Source organism: Solanum tuberosum, unplaced genomic scaffold, assembly GCF_000226075.1.
Source record: "Solanum tuberosum cultivar DM 1-3 516 R44 unplaced genomic scaffold, SolTub_3.0 scf00191, whole genome shotgun sequence".
NCBI classification, from domain to species: Eukaryota; Viridiplantae; Streptophyta; class Magnoliopsida; order Solanales; family Solanaceae; genus Solanum; species Solanum tuberosum.
Genome location: NW_006239117.1, coordinates 779,596 through 807,327, shown reverse-complemented (window position 1 = coordinate 807,327; position 27,732 = coordinate 779,596). Strand labels below are relative to the sequence as shown.

At 33.1% G+C, this 27,732-nt stretch overlaps 2 protein-coding genes across 4 annotated transcripts; both read right to left on the bottom strand.

Moving 5' to 3' along the window:
* Positions 1 to 458: 458 nt before the first annotated feature.
* LOC102589799 (coiled-coil domain-containing protein 94) lies at positions 459 to 5,929 on the bottom strand. 2 transcript variants are annotated; one of them, XM_015312238.1, is made up of 9 exons: positions 5,767 to 5,929; positions 5,314 to 5,553; positions 3,324 to 3,473; positions 2,994 to 3,128; positions 2,809 to 2,874; positions 1,781 to 1,831; positions 1,558 to 1,671; positions 1,151 to 1,235; positions 459 to 915 (listed from the first exon to the last, which is right to left on the bottom strand). In XM_015312238.1, the coding sequence occupies exons 2-9, from the start codon at positions 5,509 to 5,511 to the stop codon at positions 716 to 718; spliced, it is 999 nt and encodes a 332-aa protein (XP_015167724.1). In that variant the 5' UTR covers positions 5,512 to 5,553; positions 5,767 to 5,929; the 3' UTR covers positions 459 to 715. The 2 variants fall into 2 exon arrangements, with proteins under 2 accessions (XP_015167724.1, XP_006355226.1); XM_006355164.2 differs by having other exon boundaries at positions 5,314 to 5,550.
* A 2,129-nt stretch (positions 5,930 to 8,058) lies between these two features.
* On the bottom strand, positions 8,059 to 25,340 carry LOC102589250 (tryptophan--tRNA ligase, cytoplasmic). Of its 2 annotated transcripts, XM_006355163.2 has the most exons (12): positions 24,847 to 25,340; positions 24,562 to 24,747; positions 23,902 to 23,953; positions 23,754 to 23,819; positions 23,117 to 23,200; positions 21,644 to 21,736; positions 11,360 to 11,440; positions 9,590 to 9,661; positions 9,311 to 9,379; positions 9,056 to 9,166; positions 8,378 to 8,437; positions 8,059 to 8,270 (listed from the first exon to the last, which is right to left on the bottom strand). In XM_006355163.2, the coding sequence occupies exons 1-11, from the start codon at positions 25,191 to 25,193 to the stop codon at positions 8,387 to 8,389; spliced, it is 1,212 nt and encodes a 403-aa protein (XP_006355225.1). In that variant the 5' UTR covers positions 25,194 to 25,340; the 3' UTR covers positions 8,059 to 8,270; positions 8,378 to 8,386. The 2 variants fall into 2 exon arrangements, with proteins under 2 accessions (XP_006355225.1, XP_006355224.1); XM_006355162.2 differs by having other exon boundaries at positions 8,059 to 8,437.
* Positions 25,341 to 27,732: the final 2,392 nt, after the last annotated feature.

Genomic DNA, 27,732 nt, shown 5'->3' with positions numbered 1-27,732 from the left:
TTTTATTGGTAAAATCAAACCATTAAGGATCAAAACCAATAAATTGAGAACCCATATAGAATATCTTATTAGTTTAGTTATTGATTTAACATATTTAAAAATCGAAAATCGATAATACATAAAACCAAACCAAATAGATTGATGCACACTCCAGACTTTCACTTTCAACAAAATATGATTACGAAAGCTTCAGTTTTTTCTAGGTTATTTTGGAAATTACTAGAAATGCCGATAAAAATAATACTCACTCCATCTCAATTTATGTATGTTTGAATGGAAATAAGAGTTCTTTTCTTGGAACATGTGGTCTAACCTACAACGACAACATACCCAAAGTAATCCACTAGTGGATTGTAGTCTTAACATAAGCCATAAAAAATTTAGCTGCAAATCATTTTATTAACGACTAACTATAGAATAAGACATAAATTAGAAAGGAGGAAATTAAAGAAGGCAAAGTATAATGAGAGATGTTTTGCATTAACAATGGAGGAACTGTTTTCTTGAACCATTGAGATAGTTATAAAATATGTAAAAATGCAACGTATACATCCCAATTGATACTGACAGACGGGGTGGTTCGCAGAGAGCCAAAGCTTGAGCTTGCATACATTTCAAGTGTCCATAGGAAGAGCATACCCGATGAAAATCACACCCGCGGTTAATAGTTTTGGCGGATATATCTGGACAAATAGAGGTTGAAGGGATCACTAAATCAATCATCGTCATCACTATCATATTGTTGACTTAACGAGAGTAGACCACTGCTTGTCGCAGCACCAGTGCTCTGCGCGTCTTGCTTGTTAAATTCTACTGTCTGCTTGCTGTTGGAGTTCGAGACTGGCTTCTTGACTATGGATATTTTGACTGATGAGGACTTCAAAATGATTTTACTCTCACCTGCTGATGCTTTATCTGTAAGATAGGTCGTGAAGATAGGGTTAGAGATCCCTCAGAAGCTTTTCTATCAGAATGTCCCAAAAAAGTAAAGACGACCATTATTACTACTTTTCCCCAAGTAAAACCTACGAATTCTACGATCATTGAAGAGTTTATAACATTTCATCCACCAAAAGTCATACAAGGATGTTGGTATAATGGGAAGCAATGAAACCCTCAGAAGAGAATCAGATAAATAAACTGAGCCTACCTTTGTTTTTAGAGCTGTCATTAATGCTGGCTTTCGTCAAAAAGTTCGTGGGCTTTTCATCAGGTTCCTCGGAAACCTTTCTCTTCTGCATTTAAACAATAATAAGCATAGTGTTAAAAAGGAACAACAAAAAGAAGGTTAAGACATGATATTGCATTTAGATTTAAGTCTAACAGTAGATGCGCTGCTCCCAACAAAACTGTAATCTAATTTATGGATTTACATTGTATTTTTCTATTTTTCTTTAGTTGTATATCAGACATATGGCAGGTCCAACGTAAAGGAGACTAATCATTTTGTAGATGCTGCCATTTTAATTATTTATTTCTGTGTTGTACGGAAGTGGGTTGATGGCAATATAATAATTGGAATTTGGAAAACTGAATTAGATAACCAGGCACTTGTACCTTTAGAGAGTTGTTTTCTGACCCTGCACTTTCAGGGGTAAAGAAAGCCAAGTTGTCGTCGTCATCATCCTCAAGTTCTTCATCATTGATTCTTTTGACAGTCTCTCTTGATCCCTGATTTGAAATTAAAAGGCCAAGAAAACTTGCTAAGAAATTTACACTATCAGAATTTAGAAGTACACCTATGAACTAATAATAGTTATTCAGACTATGATTTACCAACCTGGAAAATTGATCTTATGAGAGCTTCATCTTGTTCCTCCATCTTTTTTTCCTGTAAAGGTGATTGGCATTAATATGATAAAGAAGGCAGGCAGGCAGGCAGTCAAATGTTTCACATTACTGGGCAACTAATTATAAAAAGGTACGTCAACAGATTCTCATAATTAGTTATTAGAGCTTACCACTCGTGATTATTCTCATCATCCTGAATAGCCTTTCATTTAAGTCATTATTTTTTCTTCCATACTCCTTACAAGATTTAGAGATACTTTTGGTGCTTCCTAAGAACAAACACCAACATCATCTCCAAGCTAACGTTCTTTGCATGTAGAGTAAAAATGGAACCTTAAAGTCCACAATCAAATTTACCAAAAGAACTCCAAAATATACAGTTAGGATAAGAGTGACCAAAATTCAACCTAAACACATCAACTCTAGTTTTTTCTTTGTTTAAATTTCTTTTTTATATTTTGCTTTTACATTTATCAATTTCAATTAAAATTCTCTATGATTCTCCACTAACAATTAAACACCTCGAATGATCTAATCAGACTTCAAAATGTGTGATTTCACAAAAAACAATCCTTTATTTTTAATTTAAGTAATTCTGTTCTATCTTCTTCTTTTTTTCTGTTACTGTTTTGAACAGGTGTCTTGAGCTTGAGTTACACAATATCTAATAAAAGATGGTGTTCAAGAATGAAGTAAATTGAAAAGTTTAGTCTGTGATTTGATTCATAATTAAAAGGGCTATATCATTCAGCACATAGAATTTGAATAGTGGGGGAGCATATTGATTTGATCTGATAAACAACAATTTCTTTTGAAAGCTTTGGTCATGACTGACCTCAAGTGAAATCCATATTCTGTGTCTAAAGAAGTTTATACATCCAGCAACTTTATATAGGAAATTTGAAGTTCTCTAAATTAACCAATCAACAGACATGAGATGATACTGAACACTTAGTCATCAGGGAGAAAATCTTCACTCCTAATCAGACCTGAAAACAGTAAGAAACATCATCATACCTTTGACTCATGTGACCGCTGCAAAGCTTCAAGCATTGCATCTACACTCACAGTTGCGTGCCTTGACTGAAAAAGTTGGGGTTTAAAAAGTAGGAAAATTGTCAGAAACGAAAACAGAATATACACCACAGCAATGTAGCAAGGCAAAAAACAAAAATTACTCAAGAAGAAACTTCAGGACTCACCTTCAGAGATTTCATTTCATCTAAACCAGCAAGAATATCCATTTCTCTCTTTGAATCCAATGTTCTATTTTCTAATGACTTCATTGCATCGCCCATTTCTTCATCATCTCTTTTTTGTTTCTCCTTCTCAATTTCCTAAAAGTAAAAAGAAAAAAGAAAACATAAATATGAATGCACAAGATACTGGAACCTGAAAAATGAAAAAACGAAATATTTTATATCAAACATAAGGTTCACGCTCTTTCCTCTACAAAAGGAAGTGCTGGATATGAATACAACAACAAGTTGATATAATTCTTTATGATGAAGACAAGACGATAAAATTCTAACCTCATCTTTGCCACGCCAAGGCTCAAAATTCCTAGTTGCACCTGATTCAACAGTATAATCGGAATTCTTGGGATCTGTCTTGTAAGTAATCTCTGCGGAGCACTTTGTGCACTTGAAGTAGAATCTGAAAATTTGTATTCCCAAGTAGGTCTGCATAATTTGACACGTGATTACAAATCAGGTCAAGAACATACAAACACACACGCATATATTGGAACATGTCCATTACAGAGTAAGACCTCATTTGTTTGCACTAAATGGAGGTTGAATCTTAATCATTCAGATCTCAGTCATTAAGTTCTCATTTGTTTCCACTAAGATTAAGACATCCAAATTTCAATACACATCAGAATATTACGAAGTGCATTTGTTTCCATTAAGATTATGACATCCAAATTTGAATACACATCTAAATATTAAGATGTGCATTTGTTTTCATTAAGAAAAAGATGTATGAATTTGAATATACATCAGAAAATAAAGATGTGCATTAAGATTAAAACGTCTGAACCTGAATACACATTTGAATATCAAGATGTTGTCTCTAAATCTGAACAATGAATGATTAAGAAGTAATGGTTGCTATTGGATAACATACAAATTTTTAGGTGCCATGATAGTATGAAAAGGATGTAAATTGTAATCTACAGAATTTCCTGGCGGGGCATTTTGTAGTTGAAAATTAGTTCATAGTTTGAGAGTTATGCCATTTCCTTGCAACAGAAACAAGGCAAATGACTTTCCTAGTGGAAACAGAGAAAGCATGTTCCACTCGTCACATTCCACAATGATTGCGTCTTCACCACCCTAAACCCGCCTCATTTTCAACCCGCCCTAACCCCCCAAGCCTCACTAGTATTTATCTAGATTATATACAAATATTTGTAGGATAATATTCTTTGCTTACATAAGTACGAAATCCACCTATTTTCCTAGAAAATATTTTCCAAAAATTATATACATATGTACAAGATTATTAATAGCAAGTCGGAAAGTGTTTTAATGAAGAATTTGAGTAGTAAAAAAAGATTAATAATGTCTACTTATTAATTGGAAGAAGGAACGTGAAGTTAAAAAAAAATTAAGATAGTTGTAAGGAATGCCAGAAAATGACTCTCATTAGATACAATTTCCCCCGAAAAAAGACTGGCATATCAAACACATTAGTTTTGATTATAATATCCTTTCAATACTGAGAATTTCACTTGGGGATATGTTTTGCAGGTGGGACAAGAACATTAAACTTGTTAAAAAGATGACCTTTGTGAGGTAAAGATGGTGGTGGGCTTTTTCTGGGCTGTTGGTTTCACTACTAATCCTCGGTTCGGATACTGCAGAAAGCTTTCAACAAAGCTTTCTGTTCGTCTCACAATAATTGACGACATCTATGATTTTTATGGTACTTGGATGAACTTGAGCTCTTTACTGATATTGTTGACAGGTTTGTCCACATGCTTTACATCTTTTTCATAATATCATGTCACCTAAGAGATAACTATAACTGGGAAATAAGATAGCAACCATTGCAGATTACAATAAGAAATTAAAACGTAGATGTTAATGGTTGCTATTGGATAATCTACAAATTTAAGAACATTAGCAGCACAGAAGAAGCAATGTATTGCTTAACCAAAACAGTGGAAAAACTAGTTTTAATCAACAACAATTTGCCTAAACACGGTACATATTTGATGCAACCACTATCCCCATAACTCAGTTCAACTATCCGTTTTATTCCCATGCCAAGTCCGAACTTCTCATCAACAGTTACACAATTCTAGAACCAAACAAGAATCTCAGCCACAACATAGGTTATCATATACTCATGAAACTTTCAATTTAAGGTTCACCACCCATATAACATAGTTCTCACAAAATTTCACAAAACCCATCAGAATATTAGTTGAACAGTACATATACACAAACCCCAAATTCCCAAAATTGAAAGATTAGCAACAACTGCAAAAATAAAGGGGTAAATTGGAATTACCTCGTCAACGACGTCTTCTTTGCGGGAATTGAATTTGGTACCCTTATAGATGTAATTACCGCAAGTAGCACAACGAATACTCATTGGAAGCATCATACGCACTTTCATCTGCTGATTCTTTGGCTGTCTTCGCCTAGGAATCTTTGCCGGATCGAAATCCGGCGGATAGTACTTGTTTAAAACCTTCCTTTCTCCCATGGCTTCTGCTTCTGCTTCTTCTTCTTCTTCTTCTTCTTCTTCTTCTTCTTCTTCTTCTTCTTCTTCTTCTTCTTCTTCTTCTTCTTCTTCTTCTTCTTCTTCTTCTTCTTCTTCTTCTTCTTCTTCTTCTTCTTCTTCTTCTTCTTCTTCTTCTTCTTCTTCTTCTTCTTCTTCTTCTTCTTCTTCTTCTTCTTCTTCTTCTTCTTCTTCTTCTTCTTCTGCTTCTGCTTCTTCTTCTTCTTCTTCTTCTTCTTCACAGTCCAATAATGGAAACCCAAATTAGTTGAATCGGATGAAGATTTGCGAGTAAGCAACCCTCTGTACCAGAGACAGGCATAGGGTTTGCTGAGCAGATGTTTTCTCTTGCGAAACTCGGGTTTTCGTATATTGAAAGGTATTTGTAGTCTCTCCGAATAATGGCGAGATATAACATAGAGTATAATGATCTATTTTTCATAAGTTATACTTATGAGCAAATTTGATCTTTTTTGTTATTTCTAGGTATTTATTTTTCCTTTTTGCCACAACATTGATCACATAATTAATTTTGTAGGTTATTTACAATTTATTTTTAAGATTATAAGTAAAAAAAAATATAAAAATAATTTATTTTTTCATATAACATATGAAAATGTTATTTTTTAAATTATTTTTGTAACTTTTTTTTTAGTGTATGAGGAAACAGATTAAACAAAAATCTTACAATATTACCAATATGGATTGTGATGCAGTGGTGAGACTACTACACTCATAATCAGAGGTCTTGGTTTCGAGCCTGGTATGGAAAAAATCATGTTGGGAGCGTCACCCCCAAATGGACCTTGCAAAGCACAATCCGAATTTAGTCGGAGCTCCAATGTGGGCTCTGAACACCGGGTTGAGAAAAAAAAATCTTACAATATTCATAAGTAGAGAAAATGACATAAATAGTCCCTCAACTATAGGAGTGGGTCTAAAATGGTCCCTTAACTATACCACTTAACGGATTTAATCATTTAACTATTCAAAAACTTATCAGCTTTGGTCCTTAACTATACACTTATCGATTTTAGTCCCTTAACTATAAACTTACCGATTTTAGTCCTTTAAGTATTTAAAAACTTATCAAGTTTGGTCTTTATCCATTTTTTAATACAAATAGTTTAGGTTTATATTAATGAAAATCTTCGTGAAATAAAATCTTTAACCTATTTTTTAAGTTGTTTCTCTATCCCAACCCCTTTTTCTTCACACTACTCTTATGAAAAGAACAATAATGTCAACAATTCAAAATAAATTAATGAGGAAAGAAGATATAAGTTCCAATTTTATTCAATGGAGGATAAAATTAAGCATATAATTGTTGTTAACGACTTAAATCCGCACTTGAATATGCTAATCAATGCGGATTTTATTTAAGTTACTCAAATTTCTTTACGTAAAATAAAATGAATAGAATAATAAAATTGATCTATTTAAAAAAATAAAAAAAAGTTGCAAATCTACCATTTTATAAGTTTAAATTTTTGAAAAATTAAACAAATTCCTTTCAATGAAGTCGTTGGAGTACAAACTTTGAATTTAACGGGTAATAAAAAAAATTCTTTTTTTTTTTTTTTTTTTATGACAAGGGAAACCCGCAGCCGCTACCCTTTGGGTGCGCACAGGGTAAAACCCCCGCTCCTATAATACAGTTTAGCATATTCAAGTCCTTAGTAGCAATAATATTCTTCATTTTATCCTCTGTTGAATAAAATTATGACTTATATTTCTTTCCTCGTAAATTTTATTTTTAAATCGTTGAGGTTAAGGTTCTTCGCATAAGGTTAATTTGAAGAAAAAGTAGCGGAGAGAGATAAACAACAACAAAAATTGTTAAAGGATTTAATTTCTCGAGGCATGAATTCTGTTAATATAAGCCTAAGCTATTTGTATTTAAAAAAATGGACAAAGACCAAACCTGATAAGTTTTTGAATACTTGAAGGACTAAATTAAATAAGTTTATAGTTAAGGGACCAAAGCTAATAAGTTTTTGAATAGTTAAAGAACTAAATCCGTTAAGTGTATAGTTAAGGGACCATTTTAGACCTACTACTATAGTTAAGAAACTATTTATGTCATTTTCTCTTCATAAGTACATGGCTTAAATATGCTAGTAGTAGAAAGTTGATGTCGTTAAATATAGTACTCCGGAGTATCCAATGATCAAGAGGTTTTAATTTCTCTGATGGACTTTGCTTTCATAGACCTCCAACCCAAATTTATTTCATGTTAATACTAATCTCTTTAGTAGTTAATAATATTTACCTTATTTTATTAGTTTTTTAATTCATGTATTATTCAAATAAAGAATTTTGAAAACTAATCTTATTGTCAAAAATTTGCTTTAAAATAACGGGAGATTTGATTTTATTGTATTTTATAAATTTATGTTTTTATTACATGAGATGTTCACTTTTAGTATATCGATTTATCAGTTATTGATACATAGTTAACCTCAACCAACTGAAAAATAGGACAACTTTGTCTTTTTAAGATCTGAACATTCTAATACACGTCTGCAAAACCATTTTTAACATGTCCAGGATGTGCATCTTGTAATTGCAGCAATTAGTGTACATGCAGGAAAATGTTTTCCAGACAATCAAATAAACCAAGAGAAGAACCAGACAAAAAAGGGATACAAGTGAGAAAATAAATCATGTTCAATCTACCACAAATCCATCTTCTTGACATTGTTCTTGTGAGCATAACTTGAGTTACAATAACGAGCAACAAACTACAGGAAAGAACAAAAAAAAAACAGTTACAATTAAAGAAGAAAAACCTCAGTAAATGGAAAATAATAATGAGCCTCAAGAATTAAACATCCAGAAGTAATTATACTTTGCTCATTCAATTGTACATATTAGGAAGTGGTCTGACAGCCATGAAAGCATCTACCATCTGCAGAAAAGACCATGCAACAAGTAAATAAATTAATCAAATTGGAAACAGAAGAGGAAAGGAAAAAACTATTAAACGAGACGAGCATAGAAAGGAGACCAGACATCCAGTAATTTGGACAAGCAAAACAGGTACTAAAGAACACTTGGAAAAAGCAGAACCCTCCAATTCCCTCCTCTTCTTAATTCCCTGAGAGTACCTCGAAAAAGAGGTAATAATTCCTGATGGACTGTCATGCTCATAAGAGGAGACCTTCACACCCTCGGCATATCTTTTTTTTATGCTAGGACCAGCTTTCACCCAGCACACCATTAACATAATTAATGAATTATGCTAGGAAGAATAATTGAAAGCACGACTCAGCAATAATGAGTTGGTAAGGCATGTAGATAAAGAAAATGGAGATTTGGTGCTAATTTTAATCGTTTTGTGTCACTTAAGCTAGCAGACCAAGCTTGAATCTCTTGGTTACTAAAGAGAAAATCATGTCATTTGAAATTAAGACATAGTCGGGACAAGTTGATTGATAATCCAAGGCAATTCAACATGGAGAATGAGTAATTTGAAATTCAGAAAGTCTAGCTATTTTAGGTTTCACCGAAAATTACTGTTAGTTACCTCATCAGTCACTGCTGCCCTAGCCCGTCGATGTCTTTCAACTAGATCTGTTAGAACTTCAACTAGCCTCTTTTTAATTTCACCTGTCAGCATACGGCCCGAACCATACTCCTGAAAGTTGAGCATATGAGTATTATTGGTAATATAATCTGCCGGTAGTCCATGCATGGACTGAATTGAATGCTAAAAGCTGGAGTTCTACAAATGCAAATTTGAGATAGCAAAGAAACACCAAGGGAAAGCATGAATACTAACCTCTCTAATGTGTTCCAGCTCTGCATCATCGTCCAGGAAAAAGCCAAGATATTTAAATGGTATATCAACCTGCACAGTATCCAAGACAAGAGGTTTAGTTTGCTGACTTTTTTTCCATGGCTAAGATGGTACAAAGTTAAATATATTGATCCAACAGAGATGAAAACAGGCGGAGATAAATTGCATTTACAAGATGATATATTCAAGCGTGTACAGTCATTTAATAGAAATGCATTCCATCCTACGAATTAGCTATGGGATTCATATAAATTTGGTTACCTCCAGGTTTGCTCCGTACTTCCTGTGCAACTCAATTGAGTCTCGTCCACCTGAGAATGCATATCTGTTTATCTGCACATAGTTACAATTTAAAGGGTCATTATTATGCTTATCGAAATAATTTGTTTAGCATAGAGTAATCAATCTGGATAATGCCCATTTTGGAAACCAACATTAAGAACTTTCTTTTTGAAATGATAAGTATTCATTGATTAAAAAAATTAAGAACTAAAATGGCGCTAAACAAATCAACTTCTCACATATTCAAATTGCCTCAGTTTCCAGTTTACCTAGGTCAGAACTCCTGTAATCAAACTTTTATCAAACACTAGCGCACATGATGCACATCTGGAAGCTAGAACAAGTCAAGTGAATCCTTCAAGTTATGAGGATTCAAGCTAAGAAATTACATCGGTTTTACCTCAAAGGATCTCGTATCATCACCTTGAAGACTATGGAGGAAGCAAACAAGGAAATCCAAGCCCAATTAATCTTCTTAAATCAAAGGAATCTTGTGACAAGAACTCTTGTTTAACTCATTTTCGGTAGAGGCTAACTATTAAATGAATTTGTACATTTGGGTCCTGGGTTATCATAACTATAAATACTCATTTAATTAGTGTCCTTTTTTTAGAATGAATTTGAATGAAGCTTGTGAGAGCTTAAGAGTATTTTATTTCTTATTAGCATCTTTTGTCACTTTAGTTACGATAAGATATTTTTAGAATTAATTCCTCTGCTAACTTAGTATGTTAGTTTGTTTCCTTTAGGTGTTTTATTGTAATGTGGTCAGAATTTTACTATTCTAGTTTTTTTTTGGTTTCATTTGATAGTTTTTTCTACATAAGTTGGTTGTTCTTCTATGGTTTCTCCATTTCTTTAATCCTTCAGCTTCTGAATCTGCCTCAACATAGTAACCCGCCCCCTCCTCCCACCCCACTCTCCACGAACAAAAACATTAAAAAGAACAAATTGAAGCTTTGGTATTCTTAGAGAAATAAGTATGACACAGAAAAGTAATTGAAGAAAAATCTATCACCAGTATTGAACGAGAATTGGGATACGTTTCATTTCAAGAGTGCCTGTCACAAATATCATTGTTTACCGACTCATAAAGAAAAGTATCTTAAGTTTTATTAAATTTAGTCAAGAAAAGGCTCACAACTGGAGTCTGGAGATAAAGACAACTTATTTGAAAATCTTTATGTATTCGAAATTCCATCCTCCAATATTGAATGTCATACTTTGTCTTGTACAACAATCACTTTATTAATTAACTTGCTCAGTTCAGCATGCTTTATTTCTAATAATTTTCTTTATGAAAGGGGTGTCCGTGGCAACTTGTGCACATCACAACTATTCCACCGGATACATGCCACCTCCCACCAACACATATACCGGGTAACTCTATCCATGAAGATTAGACATATGGAAGAAATCACCTAGCGTTTCCTTTATCTCTACTGAGATCTGAATCCTGATCTCAATTGTTTGCAGCCACTTCATGACCATTAGGCCACATCCTTGGGTGCATTGTTTCTAATGAATTTTATGGAATGACTATCTATAGTAATCCTCCCTCCTCCTCCAAGAAGGAAAAGACAACACAGGAAAAGGAGATCAATAATAACAGAATTATGCACAAAATGGATGTCCTTCAATAGATACAAGCGTTGACATATGATGTGCATCAAATGTGTAAAAATATATTTTTTGAGAAGGATTTATTTTGTTTGAGAAGGTGTGCAATTATATATTTAAAAGCCCAACCTTGTTTTTTATCTCTTTTGCTGAATCGGTCACATAAATGGCAGAATTTGGATCACTAGCAGACATTTTTCCATTCTCCCCCTGCCAATGTTCAACAACAGAAAAGTAAAATATCAACAGAAGAAACGTATGACAATTTTTACAAGCAGACACCTTAAACAACATAAGCTGAAACATGTGTGAACAAATTAATTTGACAAATAAAAAGGATGAGAACCAGTTCTATTTCTACTTATTTGGAATCAGACAGATACCAGCATGGAGGTGGGCACATCAGACAAAGGACAAAGATGAAATGACATAACCATTATACAGTTAGTGATATCTTTCATATAAGTTGCAATTCAAGAATCATTTGCAATTGCACAAATAAAGAACCAAATTCAACAGCAAAGAGCATGTACGTGGTCAAAATGGAGGAAAGGTGAAAAAAGAAAAGAACATAGAATCTTTCTGACATTTTCAAATGCGAAAAATGATTTTGTGGCACGCATTTCCATCTACCCCAGTAGAAGACAACATTCATACGGAGCCTATTTGCAATATGGACAGAAAGGATTCTACCATACAACATCCAACTAGGACTAATCCTTTATGAAAAAGTTACTGAAGATATGAGGCTTTGATCAATATCTCATAAAGGAAATTGTCTGTTGTGTTTCTTTCATGATGAAAGAAGGACTGTCATTCACATGCTTTATGGATTTTTCATTAAACGGATTCTAAATAAGATTAATATCTGTTGAGAAGTTGATGCTATAGTAAATGGCAAGTGTTCTTAAATAAACTATGCATATCTTATGATGCAAGCAACTAGGTCTCATTGTCGCGAAATGCTACTCTAGCATGAAGAACCACAATTCAGGTTCTAGGTACAGGGAGAATTACAAGGGTAGATAAAGCTATCAAAAATGCTGCATTACTCATCCTATACAAAAATTAAACAAATAAATAAATTTGATTTAAGTTTAACTATGTTTTACAAGTTTATGACCAAAAGATGCCACATTTACTGGTTTATGCGCTGTAAAGAAGCACATGCTGTGAACTGCAAGTTTTTGTCATTCAGAAAGTATTGTAAATAATTGATGAATGTCCATTGTACCCCGATTATGCCTATAAAAGGCATTGTAACTTATATAGAAAAACACACAAAAATAAGAAAGACAAAAGTTCCCTATTTTATTTCTCTACTGCATTCTTTCTTCTTGGTTGTTATTAGTTTAATTTTAGTATGCAGCCTTTATTTTTATAACATGTTATAGACTCTTTCATCTCAAAGTTTGAAGACTAAGGTATTATTATTTTTCTTATCTTTATTATGGCTAATCTTACTAAACTTGAGTTTGTTGCCCTTCATAGTTCGGGCAAGATCTACCTTTCTTGGGAACTGGATGCTGAAATCCATTTGGATGCAATGGGTTTGGAGACCCCACTAAAATTGAAAATAAAATCATCAAAACAAGATTGTGCTAAAGCACTGATATTCTTGCGTCGTCAATAAAATTTTGAAAATTGAATATCTCACAATCAAGAATCCACTCGTTTTGTGGAATAACCTGAAAGAAAGATGTGACCATCATCCAAAGGCACAATATGATTGGATGCATTCAAGGTTACAAGACTTTAAGTCTATTCATGAGTACAATTCTGATGTTCAGAATTACTTCTCAATTGAAACTAAGTGGAGATACGGTTAGTGATGTTGATATAATGGAAAAAACATTTTCCACCTTTCATGCCTCGAATGTGCTTCTACAGCAACACTACCGAGAAAAAGGTTTCAAGTATACTGAACTGATTTCTCATCTTCTCGTGGATGAACAAAATAACGATTTGTTAATGAAAAATCACGAGAATTATCCTACTGGATCTACACCATTTCCTGAAGTGAATGAGGTGTACGCCCACCACGCTAGGCGTGCAAGAGGTCGTGGACGTAATTATGGCCAAAAGCGAAATCCTTTTCCTGGTGTTAATCATTCACCAAAGAAAAATCACTATCAAAAGGGAAAATCTAAAGATGAGAATTGTGAAGCAGTTAAAACAAACTGTTTTCAATGTGGTAGAGGTCATTATGCACGTGATTGTTGTACTCCTAAACACTTCGTTGAGCTTTACCAAGCATCACTAAGAAAGAAGGGTAAAAATCTTGAAGCTAATATTATCGCTGAAAATCTTGTTGGCATCACATACTTGGATGTAGCAGATTTCTTAACACCTTGAAGGAAAAATAGATCATTTGATTGGTGACGGTTCTGTGGATATGGAAGAATAATCATGGTTACTATGTTATTAATATTTGTTGTTTTTGTACTAGTCATAATGTGGGAAGTAAATAATTAAAGTACTTATATTTATCCACGTATATTCATTGAGTCCCCTTTTAAAAGGTCTATGAAAATATGAGTTGAAATTTTATAATAGTTTGATAATGAATTGGAGCATATTAAAATAACGTTTTCTTCTTATCCTTTTATGAGTATAAAAGAAAATTTATAAAGTTATCTTTAAAATGAATAAGTAGATGCATTATCTAAATAAAGTAAGTGGAAACAATAGTTTTTTCTTTTGTCACTCAAATGTCTTTTCAAGAAATTAGATCATTATATTAGTACTCATTTTAAACGAGCTAAACTAGACTAAAATTTACTGTTAAAAGTTTGGGTGATAAAGATCTTATGTTGTTATCTCTTATATTAAATCATTAATTATCTTCTATTAAATAATTCATAAAATATAATTTGAATTTTCTATTCGTCACATCATTATAGATCGAGGATGTCCCAGTCTTCCAGACGATCATGCCAAAGTATGAAGGTATTGGAACTAGTAAACTTATGATTTACTATAGAATGTGCCTCAATTGCACTATTTTTTGTCCAATACAATCCATAACTTATGCATTATTAGTATATGATCATAATAATGATTCAAATGTCATTTTAACACTTTTGTTATCTCTTATATTAAATCATTAATTATCTTCTATTAAATAATTCATAAAATATAAGAGATAACGGAAGTGTTAAAATGACATTTGAATATACTAATAATGCATAAGATCTTTTATCACCCAAACTTTTAACAGTAAACTTTAGTCTAGTTTAGCTTGTCTAAAATGACTACTAATATAATGATCTAATTTCTTGAAAAGACATTTGAGTGGCAAAAGAAAAAGCTATTGTCTCCACTTACTTTATTTAGATAATGCATTTACTTTATTCATTTTAAAGAGGGAAAAGGGTCAAAAATGCAAATGATCAAAAATGCCCTTCGTTTATACTTTGGTCCATTTATGCATAGCCGGTGAAATGGGCCAAAAATGCCCTTAAATAAAACGGAAGCAAACGGAAAAACTTAAACTTAGTGTTAATTTGTTTGCTTTGTCTTTTCATCTGAAGACAACCCCATTTTTCTCCCAGATTTTGTTTCCTTCTCCTTCAAAACCCTAGCCTCCTCTTCTAAATTTCTCATATATGCTCAAGTGGGTGTAGAACTTTCTTTTATTTTCGGTAATTTCGACTATATAAAGATGAGATAAGATGAATAGTAGCCAGCATAGCCACTAGATTCCAACTCTTAAATGATAAATAACCTTTAAAATCATATTTTTTTTGTTTTTTATATTTAAACAAACTCTCTTTTACACTCTAAAATGGAGAATTATCTAATATTTACATCATCATCTTCTCATGAATTTTCATCAATGAATAACAATACTACTCTTTGTTTGAATGCTGGAAACAAGTATTATTATTGCTGATTAGTTGCCACAAAGTGGTGGTAGTCAAATTCTGGTAATACATATTGGAGAGCAGTGAATTCTTTCATTATATTTATGTTAGCTTTTAAGAATACAAATTGCACTTCAAGTTCTTCAAAAATGTCCTTGAATCTGCTAAAATGTTTTTGGACTAAGCATTATATGCAAATGGGTGCATAAATGCCATCCGAATTGGTGTTTAAGTTTTTCCGTTTGGTTTCGTTTCATTTAAGGGCATTTTTGTCCCATTTCACTGACTATAAGGGCATAAATAGACCAAAGTATAAATGAAAGGGATTTTTGATCATTTCACATAGTACAAGGGAATTTTTGACCCTTTACCCTTTTAAAGATAACTGTATAAATTCTCTTTTATACTCACAAAAGGATAAGAAGAAAACATTATTTTAATATGCTCCAATTCATCTTCAAATCATTATAAAATTTCAACTCATATTTCTATAGATGTTTTAAAAGGGGACTTAATAAATATACGTGGATAAATATAAGTAATTTAATTATTTACTTCCCACATTATGACCAGTACAAAAACAACAAATATTAATAACATTATTATTAGCAAATATTAACCATGATTATTCTTCCATATCCACAAAACTATCACCAATCAAGTGATCTATTTTTCCTTCAGGGTGTGAAGAAATCTGCTACATTCAAGTGTGTGATGTCAATATGATTTTTCAGAGATAAAATTAGCTTCAGGATTTTTATCCTTCTTTCTTAGTGATGCTTGGTAAAGCTCAACCAAGTGTTTAGGAGTACGACAATCACGTGCATAATGACCTCTCTTCCACCACATCGAAAATAGTTTGTTTTAAGTGCTTCACGTTTCATATCTTTTCTTTTTCCCTTTTAAGAGTGATTTTTCTTTGGTGAATGATTAACACCAGGAAAAGGACTTCGTTCTTGGCCATAATTACGACCACGTCACGTCCACGACCTCTTCCACGCTTAGTATGGTGGGCGTACACCTCATTCACTTTAGGACATGGTGTAGCTCCAGTATGACGATTCTCGTGATATTTCATTAATAAATCATTATTTTGTTCAACCACAAGATGAGAAATCAGTTCAGAATACACTTCTTGAAACCTTTTTCTCGATTGTTGCTGTAGAAGCACATTCGAGGCATGAAAGGTGGAGAACGTTTTTTCCATCATATCAACATCACTAACCGTATCTCCACATAGTTTCAATTGAGAAGTAATTCTGAACATGGCAGAATTGTACTCATGAATAGACTTAAAAGTCTTGTAACCTTAATGCATCAAATCATATCGTGCCTTTGAATGCATGACTATCTTCAAATGGTCATATCTTTCTTTCAGGTTATTCCACAGAACAAGTGGATCCTTCACTGTGAGATATTCAATTTTCAATTTTTTGTCAATACGATGATGCAAGAAAATCATTGTGCTAACACAGTCTTGTACAACACACACGATATTCAAAAATGAAAAATATTTCTCCCATTTAAGTATAGGCAATATGAATGTTACTACGATTTCTGTTAGTGCTAATTTGATTGAGGGATTCGGAAGAGCCATTGTAATTTTCTCCAAGGGAACTAAACTCATAATAAATAATGTTATGTTTTCTCCTCAGTCTCGAAGAAACTTATTGAGTTTCAAAGATATTCGTGAAAATGGTTATCATATCAAGACAACTGATGAAATGAATCTTGAATATCTTGGTATAACCAAAAATGTCTCTAGGCAGACATATGTTGTAGAAAAATTCACAGCCTTATCTTATGGATTGTATTGGACAAAAAATAGTGCAATTGAGGCACATCCTATAATAAATCAGAAGTTTACTAATTCCACTACCTACGTACTTTGGCATGATCATCTGGGACATCCTGGATCTATAATGATGAAATGAATTATAGAAAATTCAAATGGGCATCCATTAAAAGAATTTAAAGATTCTTTTAAATAGTGAATTTTCTTGTAATGCATGTTATCAAGACAAGTTAATTGTCAGACCATCACCAACAAAAGCCAATATTGAGTCCCCTGCGTTCTTGGAACGTATACATAGGGATATTTGGGGACCTATTCACCCACCAAGTGGGTCGTTTAGATATTTTATGTCCTGATAGATGTTTTTTTCTAAATGGTCTCATGTGTGCCTACTGTCATCTCACAAATTGGCATTTACAAAATTGTTGGCACAAATAATATGATTACGGGCACAGTTTCCTGATAATTAGATTAAGTCCATTCACCTTGATAACGCTGCAGAAATTTCATCCCAAACATTTAATGATTATTGCCTATTGATTGGGATAAGAGTTGAACATCTTGTAGCTCATGTTCACACTCAAAATGGTCTGGCTGAGTCATTAATTAAATGTCTGCAGTTGATAGCAAGACTATTACTTATGAAAACTAAGTTGCCCACTCCTGTGTGGGTCATGCAATTTTGCATGTTGCAATACTTATTCGTCTCAGACCAACAAATTATCATAAGTTTTCCATTGGTTTTGGGTCAACAACCTAATATATCTCATTTAAGAATTTTTGGATGCGTTGTATATGTGCTGATAGCACCACCACATCGCGCTAAGATGGCCCCCAGAGAAGGTTAGGAATATATATTGGGTTTGAATCACCCTCCATTATTCGCTACCTTGAACCACTAACTGGAGATATGTTCGCAGATTGTCGGTTTGATGGGACACTTTTCCCAAAATTAGGGGGAGAAATAGTGAAGTTAAAAGAGAAATTTTGTGGGAAAATTCATCATTGCCTCATCTTGATCCTCGTACTTCTATTTGTGAGTAAGAACTACAAAAGATCATTCACTTGCAGAAAATTACAAATCAAATGCCAGACGCATTTAGAGATTTGAAAAGAATTACCAAATCACATTTTCCTGCAAGAAATGTCCCAATTCAAATTGATGTCCCTGTAGGACCATATATTAGTGTCATAGCTAATGAGTCAAAAGCACACCTGAAGGGTGGTAGAACATTAGGTTCAAAGGATCAAAATCCTAGAAAAAGAAAAATAAAAGGTCAAAATGACAATATGAAAAAACCTCATATAGAAGGTCAAGATGTGAGTAATTTTGGTATCCTTGAAGGGATCAATGAGCTTGAGACTCAAGAAAATAATGAACTATCCATAAAATCAAGTGATAATGAAACAAATCTGAATTGATCAAAAATAGTGGATTATGTTTTTGCATACAATGTTGCACCAAAAATTATGCAAGATAGTGAGGATCTTGAACCTCAATCTGTTGTAGAATATCGACAAAGAAATGATTGCCCAAAATGGCAAGAAGCAATTCAATCATAGTTGAATTCACTTGTCAAGCGTGAAGTTTTTGGACCAATAGTTCAAACACCTAATGGTGTTAAACCTATTGGCTATAAATAGGTCTTTATGCAGAAAAGGAATAAGAAAAATGAAATATAAAGGTACAAAGCACGTCTTGTTACACAAGGATTTTCTCAAAAGCCTGGTGTCGATTATGAAGAGACATACTCACCGGTTATGGATGCAATAACATCGTGTTATCTCATTAGTTACACGATCCATGTAGGCTTGAAATGCATTTGATGGATGTGGTTACAGCCTATCTTTATGGATCACTCGATAATGAGATATACATGAAAATTCCTCAAGGATTCAAAATGCCCAAAGCATATAGTTCAAAGTCTCAAAAAATGTACTCAATTAGATTGCAAAGATCATTGTATGGTTTGAAGCAATGGACACATGTGGTATAACTGTCTTAGTGTATTTATCTAAGGCAGGTTATATAAATGATGTAATTTGCCCATGTGTTTTTCTAAAGAAAACAATATGAAAGTTTGTTGTACTTGTTGTTTATGTTGATGACATCAACCTTATTGGAACTCCAATAGAACTTAAGAGGGCAATTGATTATTTAAAGAATGACTTTGAGATGAAAGATCTCGAAAGGACAAAATTATGTCTTGGTTTGCAAATGGAGCATTTGACAAACGGTAATTTTGTTCATCAATCAGCCTTCACAGAAAAGGTGTTGAAAAGATTTTACATGGATGGAGCACATCCATTAAGCACTCCAATGGTTGTTCGATCACTTGATGTGAATAAAATCCATTCCGACCTCAAGAAAGGAATGAGGAAATTCTTGGTCCTAAAGTACCATATCTTAGTGCAATTGGTGTACTAATGTATCTAGCCAACACTACAAGGCCTGATATAACCTTTTCGGTTAATTTGTTAAGCAAGATATAGTTTTGCTCCTACTAGGAGACATTGGAATGGGATCAAACACATATTGCAGTATCTAAAAGGGACTATCAATATGGGCTTATTTTTTTTAAAAAAATGGTAATGGTCCATCAATATGGGCTTATTCTATTCTAGCGATTGCAGTCCAGACCTTGTTGGTTATGTTGATGCAGGATATTTATCTGACCCACACAAAGCTCGATCTCAAACAGGTTGCGTATTCATATGTGGGGGTACTGCCATATCTTGGAGATCTACAAAACAGTCTATCGTGGCCACTTCATCAAATCATACTGAGATAATAGCTATTCATGAAGCAAGCCGAGAATGTGTGTGGTTAAGGTCCACAATACATCTTATTCGAGAAAAATATGGTTTGAAATGCGACAAGTTATATGAGGATAATGCAGCATGCATAGCACAACTCAAGGGAGGATTCATTAAAGGAGATAGAACAAAACACATTTCACCAAAGTTTTTCTACACACACGAGCTCAAGAGGAATGGTGATATCAATGTACATCAGATTCGTTCGAGTGCAGTGTTTTGGACGGCGAAAGGCGACAAGGATCTGCCTCGCCTCGCGGCGAGGCGCTCACCTTTTTGAATTGAGGCGCCAATTAATACCAAAAATGTAAAATATTTAATTGCATATATAAAATCCAAAATCTCAATAACAATAACATTCATTAGCAATGTCCCTCTTTTTGTTAGCATCTGACGCCATTGAATTCACTATTTATGGACAAATAAATACTATATTAATTAGTATAAAACTAAATTAAGTAGGGAAGAAATAATTATAGAAGGATTAAATTATTATTTTTTTAAATATAGGTAGATTCCAGTCCAGTGAGTAGAGCACTACAGTCTACCACAGAAGTACAGAACCGAGCATAGTCTCAAACTCTAGATACTGAAAAACAGAGAAGTTCCACCCAAAAAAAAAAACAGAGTAGAGACTAGAGAGTAGAGAAGAAGAAGAAGAAAAGAAGAGAAGAACTAGAAGAGAAGAAGAGAAGAACTAGAGAGAAGATTTCATACTTGAGAAGGAGCAGCAATCGCGATTGCGATTCGCGAAGAAGAAGTCTCCACGAAGGAGCAGCAATCGCGAAATCTGAGGAGAAGAGGAGGAGCGTCTTGCGAAGGTCAAGTTTGCAAAAATACCCAAAAAAACCCTAATTTTGGCTTTTAATTATTAAATCAGAACTTAAAACAAATAAAAAAATAAAAAGGTGACACCTATTGCATCGCCACACCACGTCGCCCTATGCCTTTCCGTCACCATGGCACGCCTTTTTGAAGTCGCCTCGCCTCGCCGGAAATAGGCGATGACCCTTCGCCTCGCCTTGTCGCCAAAGGCGAAAGGCGAGCGCCTTTCATAACACTGTTCGAGTGATAATGTGGTTGATTTATTCACCAAGTCTTTGCCAACCGCAACTTTCGAGAAGATGGTATATAGGATTGGAATGAGAAAACTTGGACAACTGAATCGTGGTTTTCATCAGAGGGAGTAAAATACGCATTGTACTCTTTTTTCCTTAATCAAGGTTTTATCCTACTAGTTTTCTTGATAAGGTTTTTAATGAGGCATTACTTGCGTAATAGGAATAACTATTTATACTTGTTCCTTCACTAAGAATTTTATTTTACATGGACACTCAGGGGGAGTGTTGTAAATAATTGATGAATGTCCATTGTACCCCTTTTATGCCTATAAAGGCATTGTAACTTATATAGAAAAACAAACAAAAATAAGAAAGACAAAAGTTTCCTATTTTATCTCTCTACTACATTCTTTATTCTTGGTTATTATTAGTTTAATTTTAGTATTCAGTTTTCATTTTTATAACAGAATGGTTCTAGTTAACTATAAAAAAAAAAAGCTGAAATACACATATATATAACCAGAATGTAGCACCAGAACAGAGCTTTCATTTGTAAGGAATTGGGCTTTAGAGATTACCACAGCTCAAAAGGATCATATCACAGGTCATTGAGGTGATAGTGATTCTTTCTAACTATCTGATTAAGGATGCTGCAATTTTTTTCCTTTAGCAGTGGCGTTCGGGTCATCTTGTGGCCAGAAGAGTTAAACCTTCGTGGCAACAAGTTGAGGACAGACGAGAATAATAGAACAAATTATTCTACTAATTAACTGTAAAAGGCTTAGTCACAGAAGCGTGATCAAAGTGAAATTTGATCGTAAATTTGTAACAAAATTTAAATTGGTTGGTCACTGGTCTATAAGGAGGGAAAAACCTGAAGGGCAGGAAAGAATGATGATTCAATCAAAGCAGGCTTGTGATAGCCTATCCGAGGAGCAACATCTCGAGTCATTCGGAAATACGGATCCTGAAAAATCACTTACTGATGTTAGTTCTTCCAGTAGAAACAGAGGGGAAACTATCAATAAAAAAATCATGAGAGACATTGCATGTAGGAAAAGAAAGAAATGAAGCGGTAAAAACCAACATGACCTCCATCTTTTAGATTTGTTTTCTTTTTCTTTGAAGATAACATGACACTGTCTATATATCAGCTAATCAATATAATTTAAAGCAAAACAGGAGATTTCCTGCTTATGCCTATTTAATCCAGCAGATCTACAGCTTGAACTTGCTAAATTGTGTCAATAATCATACGCCCACAAACTAGTCAGTTAGAACATTTAACTAGAAAATAGCTCAAGGTTAACAGAGTAAAGACCGCAGCATAGGCTTAGGCTAATGTCTAATGTCTATTCATCACACACACGGATCTAACAACCCAAAAGAAGGACAAGATATATCGTCAGCAGATTACGCAGTACAAAGAAAGGCACCTATCAAGAGAAAATGTTGCTTCCAGCGTTTAAGTTCTCAAAAAAATGTTGCCTCCAATGTTTAGTAATATGACGAGACAATAATTTGAGGCCCAAATATATAATACCATCGATTGAAAAGGAACAAGCAGATTTTTAAGATCGCCCATCCAGCATTTTCTTCTGGGAAGTCAAATATCTTAAGTGCATAACACACCAAGATGGTGTCGACTTTTAATAGTGGAAAAGGTATAAAATCAATTCAAAGTCTCTCATTAGTTTCGCCAACTATACAGATCAGCACATCAAAAATACATTAAAATCAAAAGAGAACTCCTTAAAGGAAATCAATGGTTTCTATCATATTGGAGGTTAGTTATGAAGGTTACTATGAGGAGATCTTTGTGGCAGTGAAAAATGAAGATTGCTTCTACTGATTGGGAAATAACCACCACTGTCAAACAAAATATGCCCATCCCTGTAAACAGTACAGAATAATTTTTTGGATTTTGTTAGCTCCCTAACTCTCTAGCACAGTAGGGTTTAAGGGGGTTTATGTTTTTGGCTGCTTTACAAGTTTTTGCATGGTTAGCTTCATGTAATTTTCATGTTTGAAGCAACTTTATATTCAGTTATAACCTCTGCATCCCTTGATGCCTTTCTAATACAATTTAATTACTTCACCCAAAAAAAATATGCCCTTGCGACTATACAACTAGTACTATTTTATTGACAACAAAACATACAGCTTCATTTTTGTACTAAGTTAGGAATATATTGCTCGATCAAGCAACTGTAATTAGACATTTGAAGAAATCACAACAACATACCCAGTGTAATCATGTTTTCTTTTTTTTTTGAAGAAATGACATTACCAGGTTCAAAATATATGTATTTAAAGAAATCTGACAACAAAAGGAGCAAGAAAAAACCTGGTCAATGGCACATGGAATCAAGCAGCGAATGTTCTCATTGCCAAAGATATGAGGAAATGAACTGGGGAAGGATGGCACAGCCTATAATTTTGTAAATTCAGCCATGTTAGTTTCTCCATACATTCAAAACCAAATTCAAATTTCTAAGTTTTGAGGAAAAGACAAAAACCATACAAGATTCAGAGTAAGCTGCTATTACATTTTTAATTTTTTTGTGGGGGGTGGGGGATTAGGTGAAGTATACTATTCCGGCTTCTTCAAGCTTTTGACTTTTCCAAAGTAGATCATCTGACGTGAAAATTGGAAAACAAATATGAAATATTGTGCACATAAGCTTCACAAATGGAAGCACAGAGAGGTTTTACTAAAACCTCTCAGTGCTATATTGTTTCTTTGGTTGAGGACTGTCTATCAAAGCATTGTGGTTTTCTCTATATTTCCTTTCTGTTTTCATTTCCTAGAGTTTAGAATGGGGACACTGGAGGGATGGACATATAAAGATAACTTAAGAACAGGAAGTATGAAGATCTTTCCGAAAGCATTTGTCCAAAACTTGAAAAAAAAGTTTTTGCACAACAGAGTAAGCTATAAACACTTAAACAGACTACAGTTACGACATTGAGGAATATGCTACCTGGACTGGTGGAAAACTAACTTTCCCAATGTGATCTTCACCTGTGAAACCAAAAATGCCAACAACCTGAAAAACAAACCACAGAGCACGATACGTTTAAGAACTTTAACATAACATACTCCTCTAGATATAAAGTGGAAGTAATCACCTTATTGTATGTGACACATTTTGCAACCCTGACCATGTTCTTGTAAAAGGCGCTGCGCATAAAGAATTCTTGTTAGCACCAATACTCTAAGTTGTCAAACAAGAAACACATCATAAATTATGTAAATAAAAATCATGGAGATGTACACATGAATTTGAAAGAAAGCACAAGTTGATTGCATCCTTGTGCGACCATCAAAATTCTACTTACAACAGACCATATAAGCAAAAATTATCTTTCTAAATAGCAACATCCACCCTTATCACATCCAAAGCAACAAAACATAACCATGAAAACAATATAACTGAGTCTCCTCTCTCTCCCCGTCCACCGCATCCCAAAAGAAAAATCATTGTTGCATTAAGGACACTTCCCATCAAAAATAGGACAATGACTTTGTGCCACTTTACAAGTATCCCAAGTCTCACTCTGTATACTTCATTAATCCCTTAAAACATTATTTTCAACTTTTAAAACTTCAAAATATCACCAAAACACTATCCTCGTAACATATACCACTTCTAGTATGATTACCATATGTATACATGCTTTTATACCCACCAAACACTCGAACAATACAATCTAAAAAAGGAATTCTCAATATGAACATTTTCCTTATAGTATAAACTGCATTCCGGAAGAAAAAGAGAGGTTACTTACCCACCAACATAGTCAAAATCAGAGAAAATAAACGTCTTTGAAATATCAAATCCACAAGCAATAATGTCTTTAGCATTCTCACGAGCAAGTCTTTGGCTTTCTTCCACTGACAAATTCTTCCACATACATTTCTCATCATCAGTCAACTGTATTACAAGTGGCACCTTAAAAGCATCCTGCAAGTACCTGCAGCACAATAAAACACATTCACAAACCCAAAAGTAAGCAAATATTTAAAAAAAAAAAAAAAACTAAATAAGCCTTGTGTATTCAAATCCCAATTACTTTGTAAACATGAAAGGGATAAGATGACCCAAATGCAAAGCTTCAGAAGAAGGTCCTCTGCCTGTGTACAAATAGAACTTCTCCCCTTTCTCATAAGAATCCAATATATCATTGAAATCACGATGAGCAAAAAAAACTCCACGGCGAAGGAAAACATGAGGTGCCCGATTTGTAAGACGTTGAACTCTCTGAATTAAGGACTCGTCAAGCCTCTGGCAACCAAATTTGTCGATCAATTTGTCATAGTCAATCTTCCCGCCGTCTTTTGCTGATACTTCCCATGGGTTCACTACTTGCTCCTCTTCTACCTCTTTGTTTTTATCATCTTTCAGCTCCGTTTTCTCCATTGCGACGATTGCGGCAAGGTAGTGAGGTTTTCAGGCGACAAAATTGGTTTTCCGGCACCGGCGACGACTTGCGGCGAGGCCGGCGAGTTTGAGGATTTGTGGTATTCAGAGAAGTGAAAAACCTCAGTGCTAAATGGGGTAATGAGATTTAGCAGAAATAGACATAAAATGTATCCTTTTTAGTCCTCGGTTATATCATATATTATCAATTTATCCCACTATTAACAAAATTTTCTAAATTACCCTCAAACTTTCCGTTTGGACATAATTTGAAATTTTGTTTGAATAAGCAATTTAGGTTTTGTTTTTTTTACAGTAAATATTAAACATTAAAACTTGACAATTCGTAAAAATTATCAAAATTTCTCAATTCTTATATATTATTACCAAATAAGAAAATCATAGTTAATAAATAAGGTAACGAAATATCATAAGACGTTCATTAATAAATCACACATTTACATATCCCTTTTATAAATGCATGTTTGCGATTATATGTTAGTATTACAAACTTTCAAATACACATAGTAATATATAAATCTTCTTATAGAGTGTAAAAGTCTTTCTTTACAAAATTTAAAATAATGAAATCTTTATTTGCAAAAAAAAAAAAAAAACTTATGAATCAAGCTTTACATTTAAAATTATGATTCAAAAATAAATTAAAATTTTATTCACGTTTCATAAATAAACTTTGATTCTTAAATCAAAACTTCAAACTTAAGCCTCACATCCTTGACCTAACGCCTACTTTATAGATTTTTCACATTTCTTTTACTTACCTAGTTTCACTTCTCTAATCCATAATCAAGTTTTGCATAATCGAGCATAAATAGGGGGTTCAAATCTAATTAACATTTTTTTTATTTCAAGAAGTATGTTAAGATTAATTTTCAGGAAAAATTATACACAATTTAAGATATCATAATCTCTAAAATTTTCTATCATTTTAAAAAATTACAAAAATTCTCTCTCGAACACATTCCTATCATTAAGTAATGTACTATTTACAATGTAACGGATAACTAAGAAATATATCCGAGAGCAATAAAAAATTCAAAATTTTTGAAATTGAGAAAACTTCTACAATAGAATATAACTATCCCCAAATGTATGGAATTTCTCTACTTTACACTAATTTTTAAGCAGAATATCTTATAGCATCTTGATAATTTAAGTAATGGCCAATTTGTTACAAAGGATTAACACTAAATATGCAGCTTTAGTATCAATTAAATGAAATGACATAGCATATGAACATAATAAAGTTGTCTTTTTTTTTTTGACAAAATATATAGGAGGACAATTCTCCCACCAAAAATATTACACAACGAATAATATCTAAAGAATCAAATTTCTTTTTATTCTAATTGCATTAAATGAGTTATATAAAATTACAGAAAAGAGGTAAAGTAAAAGAGACAAACTATATTCTCTCAAACCACCTTAATCAAAAACAATTTTTATATAGATAAAAATAGAAAGAAAAAATGAAAAAAAAAAGATGCCAAGAGCTCTTGAATATAATCCAACCACTTAACCTTCTTTAATTTATTTCACAAGTCAAGATTTATTAATCTCATATATCATTTCAATTTTCTGGCCATTGCATTGGTAAATTTGGCCACTTAGTATTTTTTTTTTCTTTTCCAGCGATGTTTGATATCCACATTGAAGTTTGATTAATTTAGATTTACGTCGTGTATGACTTCATTTGAGAGGAAGCGCTCCCTATTATAAAAAAAATCATACCATGAGCTTGAATCCAAAAAATATTTAGAGTTTTGTTTGGTAGCGCAAAAATACTTTCTCAAAAAAATTATCAGCTTTTTCATTACTCAAAGAACTTTCCCCCCTATTCAAATGGGAAATGACTTCATTAATATTTAAAATAGTTATAGATAAAATAATAATAATAATAATAAAAATAAAAAAAGATTATAAATAAAGTTTTTACAGTTCAATTTTTTCAAATACACTTAAAAAATTATACATAAAAAAGTTGCTCGTAGTAATATTACCAAATATATTAGGATATGAATAGTGTATATTACTCTTGTTGTCATATTTCATTTTATGTGATACTATTTGGCTACTAATTAAGTTAAAATTAAACTAGTTTTCTCCTAACGACAAAATTTAAAAAAATATTTGTATTCATACCAAACACATTAAAATGGAGGTTCTATGTGTGAATTGAAATTAAAGTTTATTGAATGTTACAAACCAAAAGTTGAGGTGAAAAATATGTATTAAAACTTTTGCAAATAATTTCTTCATTGTTTGTTACTGATTAGTATACTTTATTTTTATTATTTTGTTTGGGATAAGGGTCTGAAAAATATCCCAACTTTGGTCGGATTTGTTATTGCGATACTAAACTTTCATGAGGACCTATTACCTCCCTAGACTATTTAATACCGTATTTTAAACATATATATTTGCCCACGTGGACATAAAAAATAATGCAAAATTATAAATAGTATTGTGTCCACGTGGGCTTATATATACCTTTAAAATACACTATTAAATAGTTCAG

Excerpts from the sequence above, each read along its gene's own strand:
- LOC102589799 (XM_015312238.1), bottom strand. The coding sequence starts at position 5,511 with ATGGGAGAAAGGAAGGTTTTAAACAAGTACTATCCGCCGGATTTCGAT. Across the intron at positions 2,875-2,993 it reads ATGAAATGAAATCTCTGAAG|TCAAGGCACGCAACTGTGAG; the intron begins GTGAGTCCTGAA and ends CAACTTTTTCAG. Across the intron at positions 1,672-1,780 it reads TCATAAGATCAATTTTCCAG|GGATCAAGAGAGACTGTCAA; the intron begins GTTGGTAAATCA and ends ATTTCAAATCAG.
- LOC102589250 (XM_006355162.2), bottom strand. The coding sequence starts at position 25,193 with ATGGAGAAAACGGAGCTGAAAGATGATAAAAACAAAGAGGTAGAAGAG. Across the intron at positions 23,820-23,901 it reads AATGTGTCACATACAATAAG|GTTGTTGGCATTTTTGGTTT; the intron begins GTGATTACTTCC and ends TTTGTTTTTCAG. Across the intron at positions 21,737-23,116 it reads TTCCATGTGCCATTGACCAG|GATCCGTATTTCCGAATGAC; the intron begins GTTTTTTCTTGC and ends GTGATTTTTCAG.